Source organism: Anolis carolinensis, chromosome 2 (assembly GCF_035594765.1).
Source record: "Anolis carolinensis isolate JA03-04 chromosome 2, rAnoCar3.1.pri, whole genome shotgun sequence".
Taxonomy (NCBI): domain Eukaryota; kingdom Metazoa; phylum Chordata; class Lepidosauria; order Squamata; family Dactyloidae; genus Anolis; species Anolis carolinensis.
This window is the reverse complement of record NC_085842.1, coordinates 292,338,452-292,358,375: the sequence shown is the minus strand read 5'-3', so window position 1 is coordinate 292,358,375 and position 19,924 is coordinate 292,338,452. Positions and strand designations below refer to the sequence as shown.

General features: G+C 37.9%; 1 protein-coding gene across 2 annotated transcripts in view; it reads right to left on the bottom strand.

Annotated features, from left to right (window-relative positions):
• The window catches only part of adamts6 (ADAM metallopeptidase with thrombospondin type 1 motif 6), a 180,663-nt gene that overhangs the window by 124,818 nt on the left and 35,921 nt on the right, over window positions 1-19,924 (bottom strand). For both annotated transcript variants that reach the window (XM_062972381.1, XM_062972382.1), the window contains 4 exons: window positions 19,363-19,531; window positions 17,077-17,282; window positions 15,536-15,619; window positions 14,819-14,964 (listed from right to left, as the gene is read on the bottom strand). In XM_062972381.1, the coding sequence (XP_062828451.1) occupies window positions 14,819-14,964; window positions 15,536-15,619; window positions 17,077-17,282; window positions 19,363-19,531 (605 nt within the window). The remainder of the gene's footprint in view (window positions 1-14,818; window positions 14,965-15,535; window positions 15,620-17,076; window positions 17,283-19,362; window positions 19,532-19,924) is intronic.

Below are 19,924 nucleotides of genomic sequence, written 5' to 3'. Positions count from 1 at the left end.
AGTTAGAATGGCTCCCTCCCTGTTATTGTTCATGAACCAAGTAAAAACCTTCCTGTGGAAAAAGGCCTTCCCTGAAAGAGAATGAATGCTAGACCTATCGTGTGCAATATTTGAACTGAACTGGACCTCCGGCAATTGACTACAGCCTAAAGGAACTAATACTAGATGGGGTTTTAATCCTATTGATGGTTTTAACTGTGTGTTTTGTTTAGATATTAACTATATTTGATGTGGATTTTTATAATTTTATTAGATAAGAGTATGCTTGTGATGGGACTGTTTATTTTCATTGTATGTGACGTATAGTAGAGTTCCGGTTAACCGACTTCCGGTTATCTGACCGTTTAAGCCTATTAAACATCAAATTTCGTTATGATTTTATAAATTAAGCACCATGTTTTACAACAAATCGACAGAAAAAGCAGTTCAATACACGGTAACGTTATGTCTTAATTACTGTATTTACGAATTTAGCATCAAAACACTGCAATGTATTCAAAACATTGACTACAAAAACATTGACTACTAAAATTAGGCTACAAATAAAGATAGAACTGCATAAAACAAATTTACAGAAACAACATTGTCGGAAGTTAAATCAGTAAAAAGTTCAGTCTTTTGAAGATTTTTTAAAATCTGTGATCCTTGCCTGCCTAGAGAAACGGCTGTGGATCGGGCGGGAGGCAGACTACGTTGGACAATACAGAATGTTGGATGAGTGAAGACTGGATAAGTGAGACTCTACTGTATTTATATATAAAGGAGTAATTGCTGCCTGAAGTAATTCTGATCCCTCAGCTTGTCTCCTGGCATAATGTCCATTAAAAAGCATCTTCTTGAGTGGTGGAGCATTTTAAGGGCAAAATGTTCTTAAGCAGCTCATGAAAATTAGATCCATAACACAAAATAATTTAAATTATTTGATTCATTCTATATTTATATAGACTTAATTAAATCAAATTTCTATTTTAGTTACAAAGTTTCAAGTCTAAAAGAACTGAAAATTACTCAATTGGTAATTTAGTGGTTACAAAAGAATACCACAACGTCTGTTGGAAGCACTTGAAAAATGTGTCAATACACTTTGACAGAAATCAGATTTCATTGATAAACTTCTCAAGAGTGCAAGTCCAGTCAGTCTTTCTTGCCCCACTGTGCTTCTTATATTTTTTAAAATGTTGAAAACGACCTTTCATTTGTAGCTGATGATATTGGCAATGTTGCAGAAATCTGAAGAAGTTTCTTCACATTCGGAACAAACTGTCCAATACAGACAAGATATGCTTCCAGTGCATTTGATAGTTTCTCTGCAGGTGCAATCTTATTCTATTTTCTACACCACAGTTCAAATTCTTCCATCAGTGTGTCTGTATCTTGAAGGCATTTATTGTAAAGTTCTGTGCACTTCTTCAAGTTGGATTTTAAATGGCCACAATTAATACGGAGGAACACTTGCAATTTCTTAACTACTTTCCTGTGTCTTGTAAACTTTTCTTGAAGCTGATTGCAAAAAAAATCCAGAAATGGGATGTGCACATTTAGCCTATAATATTTCATTGGTATTGGTGAAGCTGCTTGTGTGTTGCTTTTATAAGATGGCCTTGAACAGATGTGAGAAAGCCTAACTTCTCCACCCATAGACTCTACCACTGATCTTGCGGTGTCAAAGATCTCCTGAATTTTTTTCAAAGATTCTGTGTGTATCTCCCTAACTTTTTCTAAGAGACTGTCAACATGTTGCAGACTACCTAAAATGTCCATATCTGCTCTTTGTAATGTTTTACTAAGCTGAAGGGATAATGACAGAAGCTTTCTTAGGATGTGTATAGCTACTACAAATTCAGCATTCAGAACTGTTAAAAAAAAGGTTTCCAGAATGGGAAGAAGTCTCACTGTTGTATAAAGAACTCTCTTTTAGTTCTTCAATTGTTCTCACCACCACATTGTACAGTTCAACAAAATGTAAAACTGCATCATGTCGCTCAACCCAGCAGCTTCACAAAGCAACAATAGTCTGTTTGTTCTTGATTCAGGAAAATGGTATTTTATGTCAGACAATTCCAGTCTGATGGATGATGCTCTGATGAAATTATACACAGATGATATTGTTACTTGGCAGTTTCTGATGAGTGGAATGCTGCAAGTATTTGCTAAGGCTAGATTTAGTGAGTGAGCACTGCAGTGGATGTAGACAACCATTGGATACTTCTGCGATATAATTGCCCGTGCTCCACAAATATGACCACTCATATTAGCAGCTCCATCATGACCCTGTCCACACAAGTATTGAAGGTTCAGCTCATTTTTCCCAGTGTTTTCAAAATAATGACTGCAAGTCCACCGGTCACATCACTTATCTTTACAAAGTCTATAGTCTTCTCTTATTCCTGTAGCTTCAACATCAATGTATCTTACCAAGACCAGTAACTGTTCTGAGGTACTCACATCCAAAGTTTCATCTGCCAAAACTGAGAAACATTGTAATGCATTGCATCTTTCAACCATTTTTGGACTATCTTGACACTACAAATGTCTATTAGTTCATTCTGTATTTGAGGACTATTATATTGGGTAATCGTAGCAGTATTGAGATTACTTATCAGGTCAGCGTGATCTGGCACAAAATCTCAACAAGGCCCTGAAATTACCATCATTGTGCAAAGATCCTGAATCATCGCTCCCACTTAAAGTCAGTTCTTGTCGGCCACAAAGGATAAATTTTCCACAACTGACAGAAGTTTCTTTCTGTTTTCTTCTGCTTTCCTTTATTGTGATGAAGGGTTACATCAAGACGTTTTCCACTGTGATTTAGCAAGAAGTTTTCAGCCAAGCACAAGTTGTTCTGATTGTACTGTTTTTGGTGTCCATTGGAGACTTCTATTGCATTTTTCCATCACACAAATGGTTAAGCAACCAATGCACCAAGCTTCTGATGGCCACCTTTACCCCATCTTCTCCTCCAATAAATGGCAATATTTAAATACTAACATGAAGCCTGAAACAAAAGACCCCCCCCCCCAAATATAACATGAGGCAAATGCTTAACTCCTAACATGAGGCATGCAATAAAATGTAGACCTCAGTATGTGATGACACAGTTAATGAGTGGAATTGCCTGTGCCTTCCTATGGCTGAGAGAGTGTGACTCCCTCCAGATAACAATTAAGCATGATTTTAAAGGAAGGAGTTGTCCTGCAACCTTCCTCTGTGACCCAGAAATCATGATTTGAGGTTGAGAGAGTGTGACTCACCCAGGCAACAATTTGTTAAGAGTTTACTCTAAGTGGGGGGGGGGGGACATCCTCTGCTACAGAATGTGCCTTCCTTGAGGCAACCCAGGAGGTCTAGATGCTGCCGGGTGAGGAAGGAAACTCTTCTTAGTGCAGCCACCCAAACCTCCAGCCCTTATGGTCTGCTGGCAAATCCCTGCCAATAAATGCCAATGGCAGAAACTGCCCAAATTATAGGGTGAATCCCTGGGGCAAAGGCATAGAATGGGAATCCTATTATCCTCCGGGAAAGGAGCAACGATGGAAAGTCCTAATTCCCCATTAAGAACCTACCTCCTACATCAAGCTGAAGCAAAAAGCACAACGGGGGGCAGAGAAGCCTTAAATAGCTTGCAGCTCCACCCCTGTCAACCGCCCCCCACCAAGTCTGGTCTCCTTCATGAGGGTCTTCAAATTCCCCCCTGTGCCTTAGGCTTTGTCTGCAAGTTGCGGGTGGACCAATTTGATTGTTTCCACTATATCAGCTATTGCTGCTGTTGCAATGTAAATAGGTAGAAAGATAATGACAATGTGAATAAATTGTCAAAATTTGATTGAGATAGTGTTTGCAGTTCTGGAGGGACATTTAAATTTTGTTTCTAATATACTTAGCTTGGGGACTTGGTTAACCAGTTAAAATTCATGAGTAAACCAGGGGTTTTTTTACCTGAACATTTTCAGAGGTACAGTAGAACCCCGGTTAACCGAGCCCCGGTTAACCAAGGCTCTGCATTATACCTCCCATCCACCTTTCCTTGGCTACAGGCTTGCAAAATTGAAATCTTATTAACTCTGGCTTTAAAAATACAAGAAACGTACTTTATTGCTCACTGCTTTTTTATCTGCTGGCCATATCTTTTAAAATATCCATGTCAGTATTTTTTTTCAATTGTCTTGGAATCAGTTTTGATTAATTTAAGACTACATCTATCTTAGCAGCAAAATGATTATGATATATGATGTCAATAACTTTTTGCCTCTCAGCAGCAGCTGAGCATGACTTCCCAGGGGAAGACATTGCTCTTTCCCTTAAGTTTGCTCTTCCACCCCAATGAACCATCACTATATAATAATCATTTTACATACTCTCCTAGAAGCAAAATGATTATGATACAGTGATGAAGACAATGATTGCAAAAACTTCAGAAAACCATAGAAGCAGTAGGTAGAATGTATACCTTGTGGGCCATTTCTGAACACAGCTACATTTACTACCAATTAAGATAATTTTATTAGAATATGTGGGGGCACAAATGATACAAAGTTCTTTCCATAAATGGTCTGATGGTTATAACCCTGGAAAAGGAAACTGTCAATAGAACAAATGCAGATCACCTTCCTATTCCAATCTCCTTTCCCCTTTTCACCCCCTTTTACATATGTATTGGAACTTTTCAACCAATATTTTGATTTAAATGGCGATCATGCAAAGGAGAAAAGTTTAAGAAAACCAGGATGTTTTCCCAATAAGCTATTGTGTCCATTATGATGAGAAAGTGTTAGCTGAAAGACTACTGGAGTATGTAAAATGATTATGATATAAAGACGAAAATATTTACAGGTGCATTGGAGTGGTGGTTATTTACCATGGTGTGAAGTAGTCACAAACATTCCTTTCTGGGGAAAGAAACATTTTGGCTACAGCTGGGCATTACTTCCCAAGGTAAATGCAGTGCACTTCCCCTTAAGGTTGTCCTCCCACTCCAAAGCACCTGTAGATAACTCATCTAGTCTTAACCAGGAAAAGCAGGAGAGCAGAGAAGGAAATTAAAATTAAGGTTAAAGACAGACATGAGACAATAATAAGAATGATAAAGTCAAGCAGGCAGAGTTGAAGAAACAGCTGTTTCCTCTCACATATAAGGGAAACTTCATGTTTCTGCTTCATAGCCCCAAGGAACAGGGCTTCTGTCTTCTAGAATTTTCCTCTGCTCATATCCAGAAAAGAAAATAATCTTAATTTTCTAATATTGTCACTAACACTTTAATGGTTGTATTGGGCCGTGTCTGGGATGCTGTATTATTTGTTTTATGACAATTTGTTCTGTGTTTTATTGATTTTTAAATTGGACTTTTTGTAATGTGTTATATTTATCTTAACTGTTGCTATTATTGTGCTATTATTGTTTAATATGTGATGCAATTTTACCTCTATTTTTATGTGTATGGCACTGTATGTACTTCTGTAAGCCGCCCCGAGTCCTCCTGGGAGATGGTTGTGGAGTATAAATAGTTATTTTTATTATTAATTTTGTAGGCCATAAGTGAAATATATTTTACACTGAATACACACTTTAAAATTTGTTCTTAATGGAGTGATATTCTTTGTTATCAATACTACAAAAAGGTAAGCAGTAAAGTTTTCTTTGAATCTTACCCTCAGTTATTACTACATACTTTAACCACTGCACTTTTCTAAATTTCTTTATTTCCTTTATTTGGAAAGTTTAAATAGTCTGAAGACTTTCCAGTACCAAGCCAAGAAATATATTCATGAATCTATTCACGCTGACTAAAATATGTAAAACACTTGTATTGCATGGCAAATCTTTTTGAATTTTATACTATAAATGGTTTGCTTCAAGAATATGTTGCAATCCAAATAGGAAAACACATTTGTCCTATATGTTAAATGAATTTTCTCAACTTTCAAATACAGTAGAGTCTCACTTATCCAACATTCACTTATCCAACATTCTGGATTATCCAATGCAGTTTGCCTCCTGCCCGGATCCACAGCTGTTTCTCTAGGCAGAAAGGATTGAACTTTTTATGGATTTATTTTCCGACAAGGTTGCTACTGTAAGTTCATTTTATACAATTCTATCTTTATTTGTAGTCAATTTGTTAGTAGCCAATGTTTTTGTAGTCAATGTTTTCAATACACTGCGATATTTTGTGCTAATTTCATAAATACAGTAATTACTACATAATGTTACCATGTATTGAATGGCGTTTTCTGACTATTTGTTGTAAAACATGATGTTTTTGGTGCTTAATTTGTAAGATCATAACTTAATTTGACATTTAACAGGCTTTTCCTTAATCCCTCCTTATTATCCAACATTTTTGCTTATCCAACGTTCTGCCGGCCCGTTTATGTTGGATAAGTGAGACTCTACTGTACCTGAAATTTTGTTTAAGATTAAATATAAGGAGGTTGTATCACTGGAGCTTTGCTTGGTGCTTCTAAGAATATTTCCTAAATAAAGGAACTGGTTAAAGGTACTTTAAAAATAAGTGTGTGCATATATGGTCCATAGTTAGTAATAGTTAGGTGTGTTGTGTGTGTGTGTATGTATCCCATTTCCTTACAATTAGTCTCCCGAAAAATGGTCATTGCTAACAATAATAATAGCATCTATGATCTCTCTGAAGGGGTGGGGAACATGGATTCAATATCCCAACACTAAATAAGTAATCAGTGCTAGTAGGCTAATGGCAGAAAATAGAAAATATTGTGCAGGTTTGAATAATTAACACAAATACATCGCTGGCCTAAGCTGATATTTAAAAATTGGTACTTCCAGCAAATGAGGAATGCTAATAGAAAACTTATTTTATTATCTCCTGCTTTGACATTTCCTGTCTCCTGTATGATGAAATGTGTATAATAAGATTCTTCTCTATTATTAACTGCTATAAAATTAATTTTTACATGGATAGGTATTTTGGGTCCTATTTGATGAGCTATAAAATACAACATAAATGAAATTGCTCCAGAACACACAAAAATAAAACACAGTATATGTTATGAACCATAAAAGTACAATATATTTTATTCAGATTACTGTGAGACATATATTTAAAAACATAATGAATCACACAAAGGATTTGCAGCATAATGATCAAATATTTTTTATAAAGCAGAGGACAGAGTTGCTATTACTGTGAAATATTACAGTAAGTAGAGAGGAGATGACAAGAAACAAACTGTTTAGTCCTTTAAGTCATCAGAGCTGAACTCTCACATAGTGATATGACACATACACATGGCCTGCACAAGTAACCTTTTGATACAAATATTATTCTGATCCTCAGGTGCACATGTGAAAGTGAATTAAACTACACTGATATTAATAGTCAACTTATTTCAGACATGTATGTAATACTAGAACAAAAACAGTTCCTCCAAAAGAAGCATCCACCCTTATTCAAATGTCTAGTCTACATTGGGCAATAAAGATGGGCAATTGAGATCTTGCTGTGATTCGCCAGAAATCTGGGAGTGAGGTGCCATATATCAGGGTCTTCAAAATCAACAGGGCATTTTTGTTTGAATCCAAAAATTGCAAGATAATGTAACCATGTGGTATGCCTAATAAATGGTTTCTAACAGAAAATTTTAAAAGCACTATGTAGAGGCTGTCATTGATCATAACACAAGGAGAATTTAAGAAACTGAAAACATGGGAGATGATCCATATAAAAAGGGCATTATGAACTTCTAGAAAGTATAATAAGACTTCCAAAGGAGAAGGGAAGTAATCTAAATAAAGACAGGCAAGGCAAAGTAATGTTCAGTTCCAAAGACAGGGCACTAAGACAATCCCAAAGTAGAATATCAAAACAGTGATTGTGTTTTCCATTCTACAGAGGTGATTGCAATCAGGAGTGTGATTTTAAAAATAAATAACCTTAAATTGTAGATCACAAGTGGTTCAAAAAGCATCAAAAGTGCAGGTACTGGCGGAAAGACCATTAAATACAGGACTGACAGATTTTGTAGAAATTGTTTTGTAGGAATCAGTGAACAATTAACCACAAGGTGCATGAGCAAAGATAGGTACAAAAGGCACCTTTGTTCTATCAGCTGAAGCAGGAAAGAGAAAGGAAAAAATGAACATGGAACCATTTACAGCTGTTAATAACAATTTCAATGTCAATGGTACTATAGCCAGCATCTTTTGAGACATACTGAATTTCCCAAACAAGGATGTCATCTTCCCTATGAATATCAAAGGGTATTAAATATCAATGTGAATAGTATTTTTCCAATGAAGACCTTGCTTCATAAACCCTCAAAGTATCATATAAGACTGAATTTTGATCAAAGCAAACACATAGTCACTCCCAGATCACAAAATCTTTCCTTCTCAGAACATATACCGTATCACTTGAAGAGGGCCTTAAAGATCACAAGACTTTAAAGCAGTGGTTCTTAACCTGTGGGTCCCCAGGTGTTTTGGCCTACAACTTCCAGAAATCCCAGCCAGTTTAACAACTGTTAGGATTTCTGTGAGTTGAAGGCCAAAACATCTGGGGACCCACAGGTTGAGAACCACTGCTTTAAAGGGAGGGGAAGGTGAATTGGAGGCCAAAAACATGGACAAAGAAAGGACTGAAAGGGCTGGTAACACTGAATGTAATGGCAATAACTTGGAAAAGCATTTTCCCTACAATGATGTGACAGATAATAAATGAAACCGAGAAAATCAGCTTGACATGTTCAAGCATATGTAGTCAGGGCTAGAGTTGCCATTTATAAGCTACTTTGCTCCAGTACACTCCATGTGAGACTCTACAGTTGCTAAAACCACATATGGACCATGGACCATGAAGGAAGAAAGGGTTAATGCACTCCCTTCATGAGAAGGAAGAGCTGTAATATGCATGATGTCTTGTCTCTACTCTTTCTGCCACAGATCCACTTCAGGCTCTTTTTTAATGCCTGCATAGGAAAATGGTAATGGCAGTGGGGAATTATTTGGCATTTCTCCTCAAGGCAGCATCAAGCGAGCACAGGGGCAGGACCGGCCCGAGGAAATTTAAAGGGGTACGCAAATATTTTTTTGCGCCCCCTCCCCTGCACTGCAGGAGGCGTGGCCTGGACTGGCCCCACCTCCCGCGCCCTAACCCCGCCTCCCACGCCGGGCGGCCATGCCTCCCGCGGTGCAGGTGGCGTGGGAGGCGGGGCCAGGGTGCGTGGTGTGGGAGGCGGGGCCAAATGTGGCCCCGCCTCCCACGGGCGCGCCCTGCCGCAGCCAAGCTACGGCAGGAGTTCTTCCAGGCCACAGCCTGAAAGGACTCCCACTGCAGCGGGGGCGCGCCGTGGGAGGCGTGGCTGGTCGCGCCTCCCGCGGGGTGCGCCCTGGCTGGGCGGCCAGGCTGCGCCATAACGCGCCCCGTGGGAGGCGGGGCCAGACGTGGCCCCGCCTCCGCGTCACACGGCTCCACCTCCGCCAGGTGTGGCCTCGCCTCCCAGGGGCTCAATAGCGTCCCTTGGAAGGTGGCGCCCAACGTGGGGGCGTGGCCAGTGCCGTGTTGGGCCGGGCCTGCACAGGGGAGTCAGTTCTTCTTTTAGTTCAGTGGTTCTCTACATGTGGGTCCCCAGGTGTTTCGGCCTACAATTCCCAGAAATCCCAGCCAGTTTACCAGCTGTTATGATTTCTGGGAGCTGAAAGCCAAAACACCTGGGGACCCATAGATTGGGAACCACTGTTGTAGTTTATCCAGAGAGTTAATAAACCTTTGCCTTTTACTATTCTGCTCAAAGGACGGAATGATTTCTTTTCCTTATAAAGGTCAATACTGTACCTTAACTTTTAAAAAAGAAACCATCCCTTTCTCTGAGTAGAGTGCCTTTTTGTATATTTGAATACTTGGGCAGGAAAACAGTTGTGGTAGCTGGGGTGTTTTCCATTTACATTTGCCATGTTTGAGAGTAGATTCTATGCTTTCTTGAAGCCAATGGAGTCTAGGTTTGTTGATTAAATGAACAAAATATAGATTATTCCTCCTCTGAAGTTCAGCCCCCCATATGTTCTCACAATCTCCACCAAGAGGAACTCGGGGCGGCTCACAGAACACTCAAAGCAAGCATGTAGCCCGGGGGGGAGGGCTTGAGGGGCTTCAGCCCCCCCCCCCCCAAATTCTCAGGGTGGTCCGCGAGAAGGCCTTACTGGTATTATTTAAACTATTATGTTTATTCATATCATGATCTGATCACCATGTTCAGTATATCTCATATGCATGGGGGTAATGGGATAATGATACAAAAGATTTGCTAGGGTAGATCCTCTCTCATTCAGACTCAGCCCCCACCCCGGAATCAAAATCCCAGCTATGGGCCTGACTCAAAGTGTGACATACAAAATACAACGTGCAAAACAAAACATAAGACAATAAACAGTCAAACACAACATCATAAATTCACAGTACCCCCTGGTAAAATCAATATAATACAGCAATTGCGGTAGGTAAAACAGCAGTATTCAATCTCAGAATGATAAAGTGCTAATCTAAGAATCTAAAGGTCCTCATAGGTATTATTAGAGAGTCTAAACATGATTGAAGGCTTGTCGGAAAAGCCAGGTATTTAGTTGTGTGCGGAAAGTTTGGAGGGTGGGGACTAGCCTGATTTCACTCGGGAGGGCATTCCAAAGCTGCGAGGCTACCACCAAGAAGGCCCTCTCTCTCATCCCCACCAACAGCACTTGAGATGGAGGTGGGACCGAGAGGAGGGCATCCCCAGTAGATCTTAAAGCCCATGTCAGTTCATAGAAAGAGATGCGGTCTTGAAGATAGGTTGGACCCGAAGCGTATAGGGCTTTATAGGTAATAACCTGCACTTTGACTTGGGTCCAGAAACTCATCGGCAGCCAATGGAGCTGCTTTAATAGGGGCATGGTGTACTCCCTATAACCAGCTCCAGTTAGTAATCTGGCCACTGACCTTTGCATTAACTGAAGTTTTCAAGCAATCTTCAAAGGCAGCCCCATATAGTAGTCCATTCTAGACTACTGCAGTAGTCCATTCTGCAGTAGTCCATTCTAGAAGTAACTAAGGCATGGACCACCGTGGAAAAGTCAGGCTTTTTGAGGTATGGTCGCAGCTGGCGCACAAGCTTAACTTTGAGAGTGTCTATCTGAAAGTGGGCAACCAAGACAGATTGGGAAGTCTGCTTGTGTACTGCCCACCTTGCTGCACAACAGTCTCCCTGCCTGAGCTAGCAGGGGTGGTCTTGGCAGCTGTTTTACCATTTACGGACCTGGCATTTAACAGCAGGACTTTAAGCTCTGGCGGCCTGCCATTTTGGCTATCCAATCTATCTTGCCTCAGGGTTGCAAAAACTCTGTTGTACTTCTCTCTGAAATAAGTTTTTTAGCCGCATCTCCTCCTACCCAACACGACCTCAATGGCAGCACCCCAGCTCCGGAACCCTCCTTCCCCAAGGGTACCAGTTTCTGGCTCTACTGGGGGGGGGGGGGGAATTATTTTCAGGGACTGAATCAGAGAAACTATTAAAGCTCCATGAGAAGAGCTCTGGTGATCAGCATAGTGGTTCTGGTGGCGTTGTCTGCTCCACTATGCATTCATGGCTATCCCTAGACACTAAGGGTGAGGTTGGTGGGTGGTCTTTGTCTATCACCCTTTTGTGAGTTTGTTTGGGTTGGGGCCAGGAATTTTTGGAAGCTGCCTGTGGGATCTGTTAGTTCTGAGATCTTGGTACAAGTCCAGTTATAAGGGGACAAACATCTGGGTCTACAAAAACCCTTCTGGTTTTGATTCCCCACTTTAATAGGGCAGGCCTTAGCACATATAGTCTCCTAACAGTGGTTAAATCTCCGAATGTAATCAGGGTATGGGTGGAATAAGTATCCCCCTGGAGCCATTTAAGGGAAGTGATGCTAATCTCCATTGGATTCATGTGTAGGAATTTGATTGAGGGGCCTCAGTTAAATAAGGTCTCCAACCTAGACCTCAAGTCTTTTGCCTTAGATTATTCCAAGAAACATTTCCACCTCTTTAAAGGATGGTAAAAAAGGTGAGAAATGAATAATCATACCACAAATTTGACTAATTTATTTTTAAACCATCAACTCTTGAGGCAGTGACTAAAGTTAATTTATCATTGTGTGAAGAAGCTTTTCATCCTGCTAATCCTGATTCCAGAAACTATCAATTTTATTCAGTGCCCTAAACACCACATTAACAGGTGAGACATGGAGCTAGAGTGGGAAAAGCCTTACTTTTTCCATTATATTGCATAATTATATGGATCCCTATCAAGTACTTATTTGTGTTTTTTTCTAAACTAAAGACTGGTATTTTCCTAAAAGGGAAATGTTTATTTATGTATTTATTTAAAGTATTTATGTTTTATTTCCCAACCCATAAAGGTCCCCAAGGTGATGAACAAATAAAAACAATTAATACATTACAAAGAAAAAAAACATTTTAAAAACACATCAAATACTCTTTTAAAATTCCTAAAAACAATCCCAGAATCCAGTTCTGAAACAGTTTAAAGCAGCAATTTCAATGCCATGCGGAAAGCAGTTTTGGCTGTCAATGGAAGCTTAAAAGGTATGGGGCCTGCCTAACGTCCCTGGGTAGAAGATACAATTGCCAAGGAACCGCTACAGAGAAAGCCCTGATATGTGTACCCAGCAATCTAACTTCATGAGGTGTTGGGACATGTAACAGGGCCTCCTCTGAAGATCTCCTATTTCTGGCAGGTTCAGATGAGAGGCTTTGTAAGTAAGCATCAGCCCCTTGAATTGAGCCCAGAAGGTGCTCAGCTTTTTCATTTCAGATACCTTTTTCAGCATTAGTTGTACAATGTGACATACAGGGGGAAATATGAACTACAAATGGTATGCCAGATGCAGACACATCAGATTTATATGGAAATATTGCCAATTACTGTACTCTTATGTGCAATTTATTTGCTAATAATCTCAGCTGCTATACATGGAATTGATGTTTTCATTGTGCTTTCCATTCTCCATAAAATTCTTTTCATCATAATATGGAGGTGAGTTTGCATCCCTCAAGAGCCTGCAAACTACAAGAGCCATAAAATACAAGATTTACCAAACTAAAAGCTTCAAGTGGAAGAACCATATATGTTATCTCAGGACATGCTCACCTAAGTATGGAGAGGTTTCGTCGCCAAAAATATCCAGAAAGTGACAAATTAACTACAGTAACTAAGATCACAATATAGATTTGATCAGTGAACTGGAATTTATAACCACTTTAAAAATTTGGGGCAGTAAGAAAACATAAACTCTTTGTTAACCATTCCTTTTTTTAAAGGGGGGGTGTGTGTCAGAAATTGTTTCTCATGAGAGAAAAGCCATAACTCTGACTGATACACTCTAATACCTGTTTGGAGAAAGCACTATTAAACCGAAAACTATCTTAAAATGTTCTAATAAACCCACTCTACTGTAATTCTGTGTTGTCAATTTCATAAAGGACACAAAACATATGAACAGGAAAAATATGTTGCATGTACAGTAGAGTCTCACTTATCCAACGTAAACGGGCCAGCAGAACGTTGGATCAGCGAATATGTTGGATAATAAGGAGAGATTAAGGAAAAGCCTATTAAACATCAAATTAGGTTATGATTTTACAAATTAAGCACCAAAACATCATGTTATACAACAAATTTGACAGAAAAAGTAGTTCAATACGCAGTAATGTTATGTTGTAATTACTGTATTTATGAATTTAGCACCAAAATATCACGATGTATTGAAACCATTGACTACAAAAAATGCGTTGGATAATCCAGAACGTTGGATAAGCGAGTGTTGGATAAGTGAGACTCTACTGTACTTCATTAATGAGTCAACTACAACAAACACATCTAATCTTTGCTACTAAAGAACATTAAAGGGATATTGCTGCAAATAAGTGCACAGATAAGCTCAGCCTTAAATCAAAGAGTAAAATATCCATATTGCCACTTTATCTGAAGGAGCTGAGGAGTACTACTATAGGCTGATGATATTCCTCCCCAATCAAAAGGATGTGCAAAAATGTAGATATACAAGTAATAATAACATTTGGCAAGTTTGGCAGTCCCTAAGTTACAAATGACTCATAGTTAAGAATGGGGTGAGACAACAGGAAGTGAGAGAAATCTACCCATTGGGAGGGAAATTCACTCCTGGAAGAGTTATCATGGGGAAAAGGTGTCTCCACTGAAGCTTTCTCACTAACTCTTGTTTCGACAACAAGCCAATTTTTTCAAAACCAATTATCACAGGGACAGAAAGTGAGGTGCAATCTTCTGAACAAGGGCACAGACAGCAAAACAAACACCACAGGAGCATTAACCCTTCCCTATGTTATCCAAAGCATGCATGCATGCATGCATGAATAAATAGACAGACTTTAAACATGTGTCTGTTACGATTTACAAACAAATGCAACTTAAGAACAAAGTAACTTGGTAACTGTATGTACAGAGAAAGTGACTGCAAAAATTATTCAAAACTATCAGTGAAACATTATTCTTCACCAGTTTGTTCAATAATATTTGGATCTTGAACTTTAGTTTTCTCTTTTCTAGAAGCACTTAACCTACAATCACATTCATCCGCTTCATATATGCTTTACACTTTCTCCAATTCTAAACAGAAAGTAATAGTAGTCTTACCTGCTACTGAATGTTTTATCATAGTGTCAAATACAAGTAACAGTTTTACCTTATACATGATTAATACAAACACTTTGATGCTTGCTTTTTTGTAAATAGAAATAATTGAGAAACAGAAGAGAAGAAATGAGATAATTTCAACAAGTCATACCTAGTAATAAGGACCGCATTATCATGGTGGGCAATTCCATTTTCTGAAATGGTGTTTCCATCACTTTGGTGAGAGAGAATGGATTTCTGCCACTTACAGAAGCTATCAAGGGACTTGTCTGCATGGTGATTTATCTCCAAGTTTGGCTGCAATACAATATGCATACCAGAAATGTTCCAAACAAATTACTAGGGTCAGCGGTTAAGACTTCTGAAGTCTAAATCTGATCTATAATTAGAAGCAGTGATTTCTAGGAATAATTTCTTCTTGCCAAATTTCATTTGTGTTAAGTCTGACCTATACTTTATTCTGTGTACACATACATTAACACTTCAATAATAGTTTGTCAAAGCTAAGAATTATAAATTAGTTTCAAATGTTACCTTTTCCACAGACTGAGTTTTTAATGTAGGGAAAAGTTATATTAAAAGCAGCTTTTAGCGTTTCAAAATACAGAAACAAAAACAAAAAAACCAAGCTGCAACAACTACTACCCAAATCTGCCAGCTAGGTAATTTTCAGTAGATAAAAGTGAAAATGTGGGAAAACATTTTAAAATAATTTCTTTCTGAACTCTTCTAATGTTAAGATTACAAATGGCTGTTGTTTTGTTATTAAGCACATTTTCTAAAAATAGGTTATTTTATTATAGTAATTAGATATATTTTGTAACTTATATTTTAGAGAACAGAGATATATTTTAAAATTTATTCTTACCTGATCTTCTGTGAGGACAATTAATCGAGTCACTATAATATTCACAACGTTTCCTAGGCTGGAATCACGGTAAAGTTTGGCAACCTGACCTCCAGAAAATAAGAAAAGACACAAAGTCAGACAAAAATCCTAGAAAGTTTGGTACATATGTTTAACATAATTCATGTTTTCCTCCCTATCTCATGATTTACAAATTCAAACATATTGTTAAGAGTGAATTCTGTTAAGTCTGATGGATAGGGATGGAAACAAAGATTTTTTTCCCAATCCCACTAACCACCATTATACCAAGCCCACTTCTATGGGAAGCCTCATTCTATCAACAGAAATAATGCTGTCCAGACCTATTAAAGTTTCCTTAACTCAACATTATTACAAGAGGAGTCTTTACTTGCCCTCAGAGGAATAAAAGTGGATATTCACTTGTACAGCAGAATGCAACAGAATACTGTTAAGAGTGGAGCTGCACATGTTCCCTAACCCAGTCATTAATAAATGATAGTATTGTAGAGTCTCACTTATAGATAAACGGGCCGGCAGAACACTGGATAAACGAAAATCTTGGATAATATGGAGGGATTAAGAAAAAAGCCTATTAAACATAAAATTACATTATGATTTTACAAATTAAGCACCAAAACATCATGTTTTACAAGAAACTGACAGAAAAAGCAGTTCAATACATAGTAATGTTATGTAGTAATTACTGTATTTACGAATTTAGCACCAAAACATTGCAACCTTTACTACAAAAACAATGACTACTAAAAGGCAGACTGCCATGGATAATACAGAACTTTGGAAAAGTGAGCTTGGATAGGTGAGACTCTACAGTATTATCATTACTTCTATGATAGTATTCTTTGTGCAATTAGTGCAGTATATGTGCAACTGTAAGTCAATCTGATAATTTTGGGCCCAAAATTACAGAATTCAATTTACTATAACCCAATCAAGGATACAACCCATGAGTACATAACAAAGGATATAAAAGATGAAGCAAAAGAAAACAATTTGAAATTACTCTAAAAATTGGGTGGATGTGGAGAAAACTAAGTTGTGGCTGTGCAATGTGGAAGGCTCACTTTGCACTGCTCGCACATGTGTGCACTTCCTGAAAAATGACCTGAGAGGTGGGGAAAGGCACCAACTCCACTTCTGGGAAGAAGGAAGCAGGGGATACCTAAAAGTCCCTAGAGCACATCTCTAGGAAATTGGAGGGGTGAGAAGGAGCAGAGGCAAAAACTACAGGGGGGAGATTTATTTATTTTTTGACATAACCCACGTGAAGCTGGTATAGGCAGTATAAATACTGGGTTTAAAGAAAGGCAAGACCAATAAGAAAGTAAGAATAGAAGGGGAAAAAGAGCAATGGTACTTAAGTGGAATAATGAATATTTTCTTTAAACCGTTTTAAACTGATTTTGAGTGTACAAAACCCTAAGATAGTCTTGGAACAAGGTGAGCTACAATACAACAGCAACAATAATCTAAATAGTGCCAAAATGTAATCTGAAAAACAAAAAGAGGATCAAACTTACAATATTCATGACACTCAAAATATAATGCTCAATATCTTTACGACCATGATATCCCACCATCATTTTGTCTGCTACTACAAGCGTCTCCACAAAACGTTCAGTGCTTATTGATCTCTTCAGACGATGATTACTACTTAATGTATGATTAACAGGATGTAAAGTTGGAAAAGCATCTGTATTGTTCAACCACCATGGTTTACTGCTTTCTGTGAATCAAAATAATTTGTGACATAAAATAGTTTGCTGTATTTAACATCTTCATTTAATCTGGTTTATCTTATATTAAATTGTCTTGAATACTCCATCAATCTCCATGCATTACAAGTAGAAATTAACCAATTTTAATTAGCATTATACACCTTACATTTTCAACAGAAAACATTAGAAAGCTTGAATTAATACAGAAGCTGCATTTATATTACGTTTTTCTAAAAGTTTTTATATATTTTAGCATATTAATTTTAATAAAAGAGGAAATGGTTGCATAAATATCTATGCTTACTTAACATTTATCAGTATGCAAGTTTTTATTTAGTTAAACATTTGTTCAATATTGATGGTTGGCAGTACAAATGTTACAGACCTATGAGATGGACTACAATTTTCAGCTTAATTTGAACCATTTGTAGGACCAAGATAGAAATAGGTTTCTACTTTGGTCTGTCTTTAAAAATTAGTCTTGTAATAGAAAAGAAGGGGCAGAGCTAATTTCATCATAGGTTGGCCCCAAGTTTACCATGGAGTGAATTTCCTTATTATATAAGAATGGATTAATAATACCTAAGATGAATTACTGTGTATTATTTTGGTGCCTCCATTGAGGACCAGGAAAAAATAATGTGGGTCAAACAATAGCAAAAATTACTAAGTATGAAATTTATATGCGTTTCTTTCTTTCAATAAATTTACAACATTGCCTTGAGTTACTGTGAGCATGTTAGTCACTTCGAATAACTTTCAGCAAAACAAGTAGATCCTTTCAGAGTATTTACAAATGACTGCTGTATTTTGTTAGAATTAAATAAAATATATATCTTAAGTATTTTATAATGCTAAAAACAGCCTTAATCTTGTAGTTTCTTTAATGAAAAACAAGGAGGTTTATTGGATTGGTAAAGTACATGTCTCCACCAACACCTTGTATGATTTTTATGCTAGATGTACAGAAAGGAGCTTTGCTTTTAAAAAATCTAGAATTATTAACCCAATACACTGCTAACAAAGGAAAATGCCTTATACTGAGTCAGACCACAAGTCCAGCAAATTCTGTACTGTTATTCCTGATTGGCAGGAGTTTTCTAAGATTTCCAGCTAGGATTTCTTCCTAGCTCTATCCAAGCACTAATCAGAACTGACCCTGCTTGACTTCTGAAATCATGTATTTCTAGGTTTGTATGCTAGTACTCGGAGCCCCCAGTGGCGCAGCGGATTAAACCGCTGAGCTGCTGAAATTGCTGACCGCAAGTTTGACGGTTTGAATCCAGGGAGCGTAGTGAGCTCCCGCTATTAGCCCCAGCTTCTGCCAACCTAGCAGTTCGAAAACATGCCAATGTGAGTAGATCAATAGGTACTGCTTCCATGGGAAAGTAACAGCGCTCCATGCAGTCAAGCTGGCCACATGACCTAGGAGATGTCTACAGACAATGCTGGCTCTTTGGTCTAGAAATGGAGATGAGCACCAACCCCCAGAGTCAGACACGACTAGACTTAATGTCAGGGGAAAAACTTCACCTTTACCCATGCTAGTACCCAAGGTGCTATTCTGGTACATAAACAATGGGTCCCTCTACATCCTGTCACCAGGTCAATATTTTCATGGTGAATATACAGAAGGCAAAAGTCCATCCTGCATGTACAGCATAGAAACTAATGAGATAGCAACAGGATAATAGATCATTTGCCTAATGCAAAAGGCAAATTGTTCTTCTGTTGCACATCTGGCAGTAGCATAAGAAATAATTATTTCTCTTTACTCTTTAGCCTTCTTGGTGTCAATGCTGGACATGCTGGTGAGATTTCTGCTCCTAGGCAGCTAATATGGACATGCAGAATTGCATACCTCTTTTGGTAGCCAGCTTAGTTCAATATTTTCTGGACATTAGCCCAGAGATATGAAAAACAAATTTCCCTGATATTCTATGGATGTAGTTCAAATAATAGCTGGCTGCATTAAAAGGACTGTAGTAGAAACTGAAGTTACATTCCCCTTGAATTAAAACAAAAAAAACTTATGTATTTTGTCATAACAAAAGAAAGAAACCGTGACTACAGTTCTAATTTTTTTACCTGAGACACCACAAAGGATATGATCATAGAAAAGCTGGTGGTAAATAGCAGACTTTTTGTATATAACATGAGGATGGCCGCTTTCATAACTAAAGTTACTGGAATTTTCAGTTAAATTTCTTAGAGGCTCAATAAAATACTCTTCATCTTCTGTAGCAATAACACCATGCTTAGGAGATAGAAGAAGAAAGAACATATTTAAAAGTTAGCCAGTTTTTAAAAAGTATTGTTTTGTCCACGGTATTTAATTTACTGTAAGAATTAATAAGTGGTTGAATTCAGGTCTACTATATATATAGTATACACCACAGCCCCTACTTAAATTAAATTGATGTAACTAATGTCAGCAGAATCAACACAATAAAAAAGAAGCTTTTGTTTTTAATTTATGTACAAAATCCATGTGTAACATTAACATGCAAACTGCTAGCTATCACATCTAAGAAGAAATAACCTGGTGTGGGGATAATCTTTCCTTTGGAGAAAAAGAGGAAGAATAAGGAAATTTCAGTTTTTATTTGTCAAACACCCAAGCCACTCTCAGGATATGGTTTTTACTAGT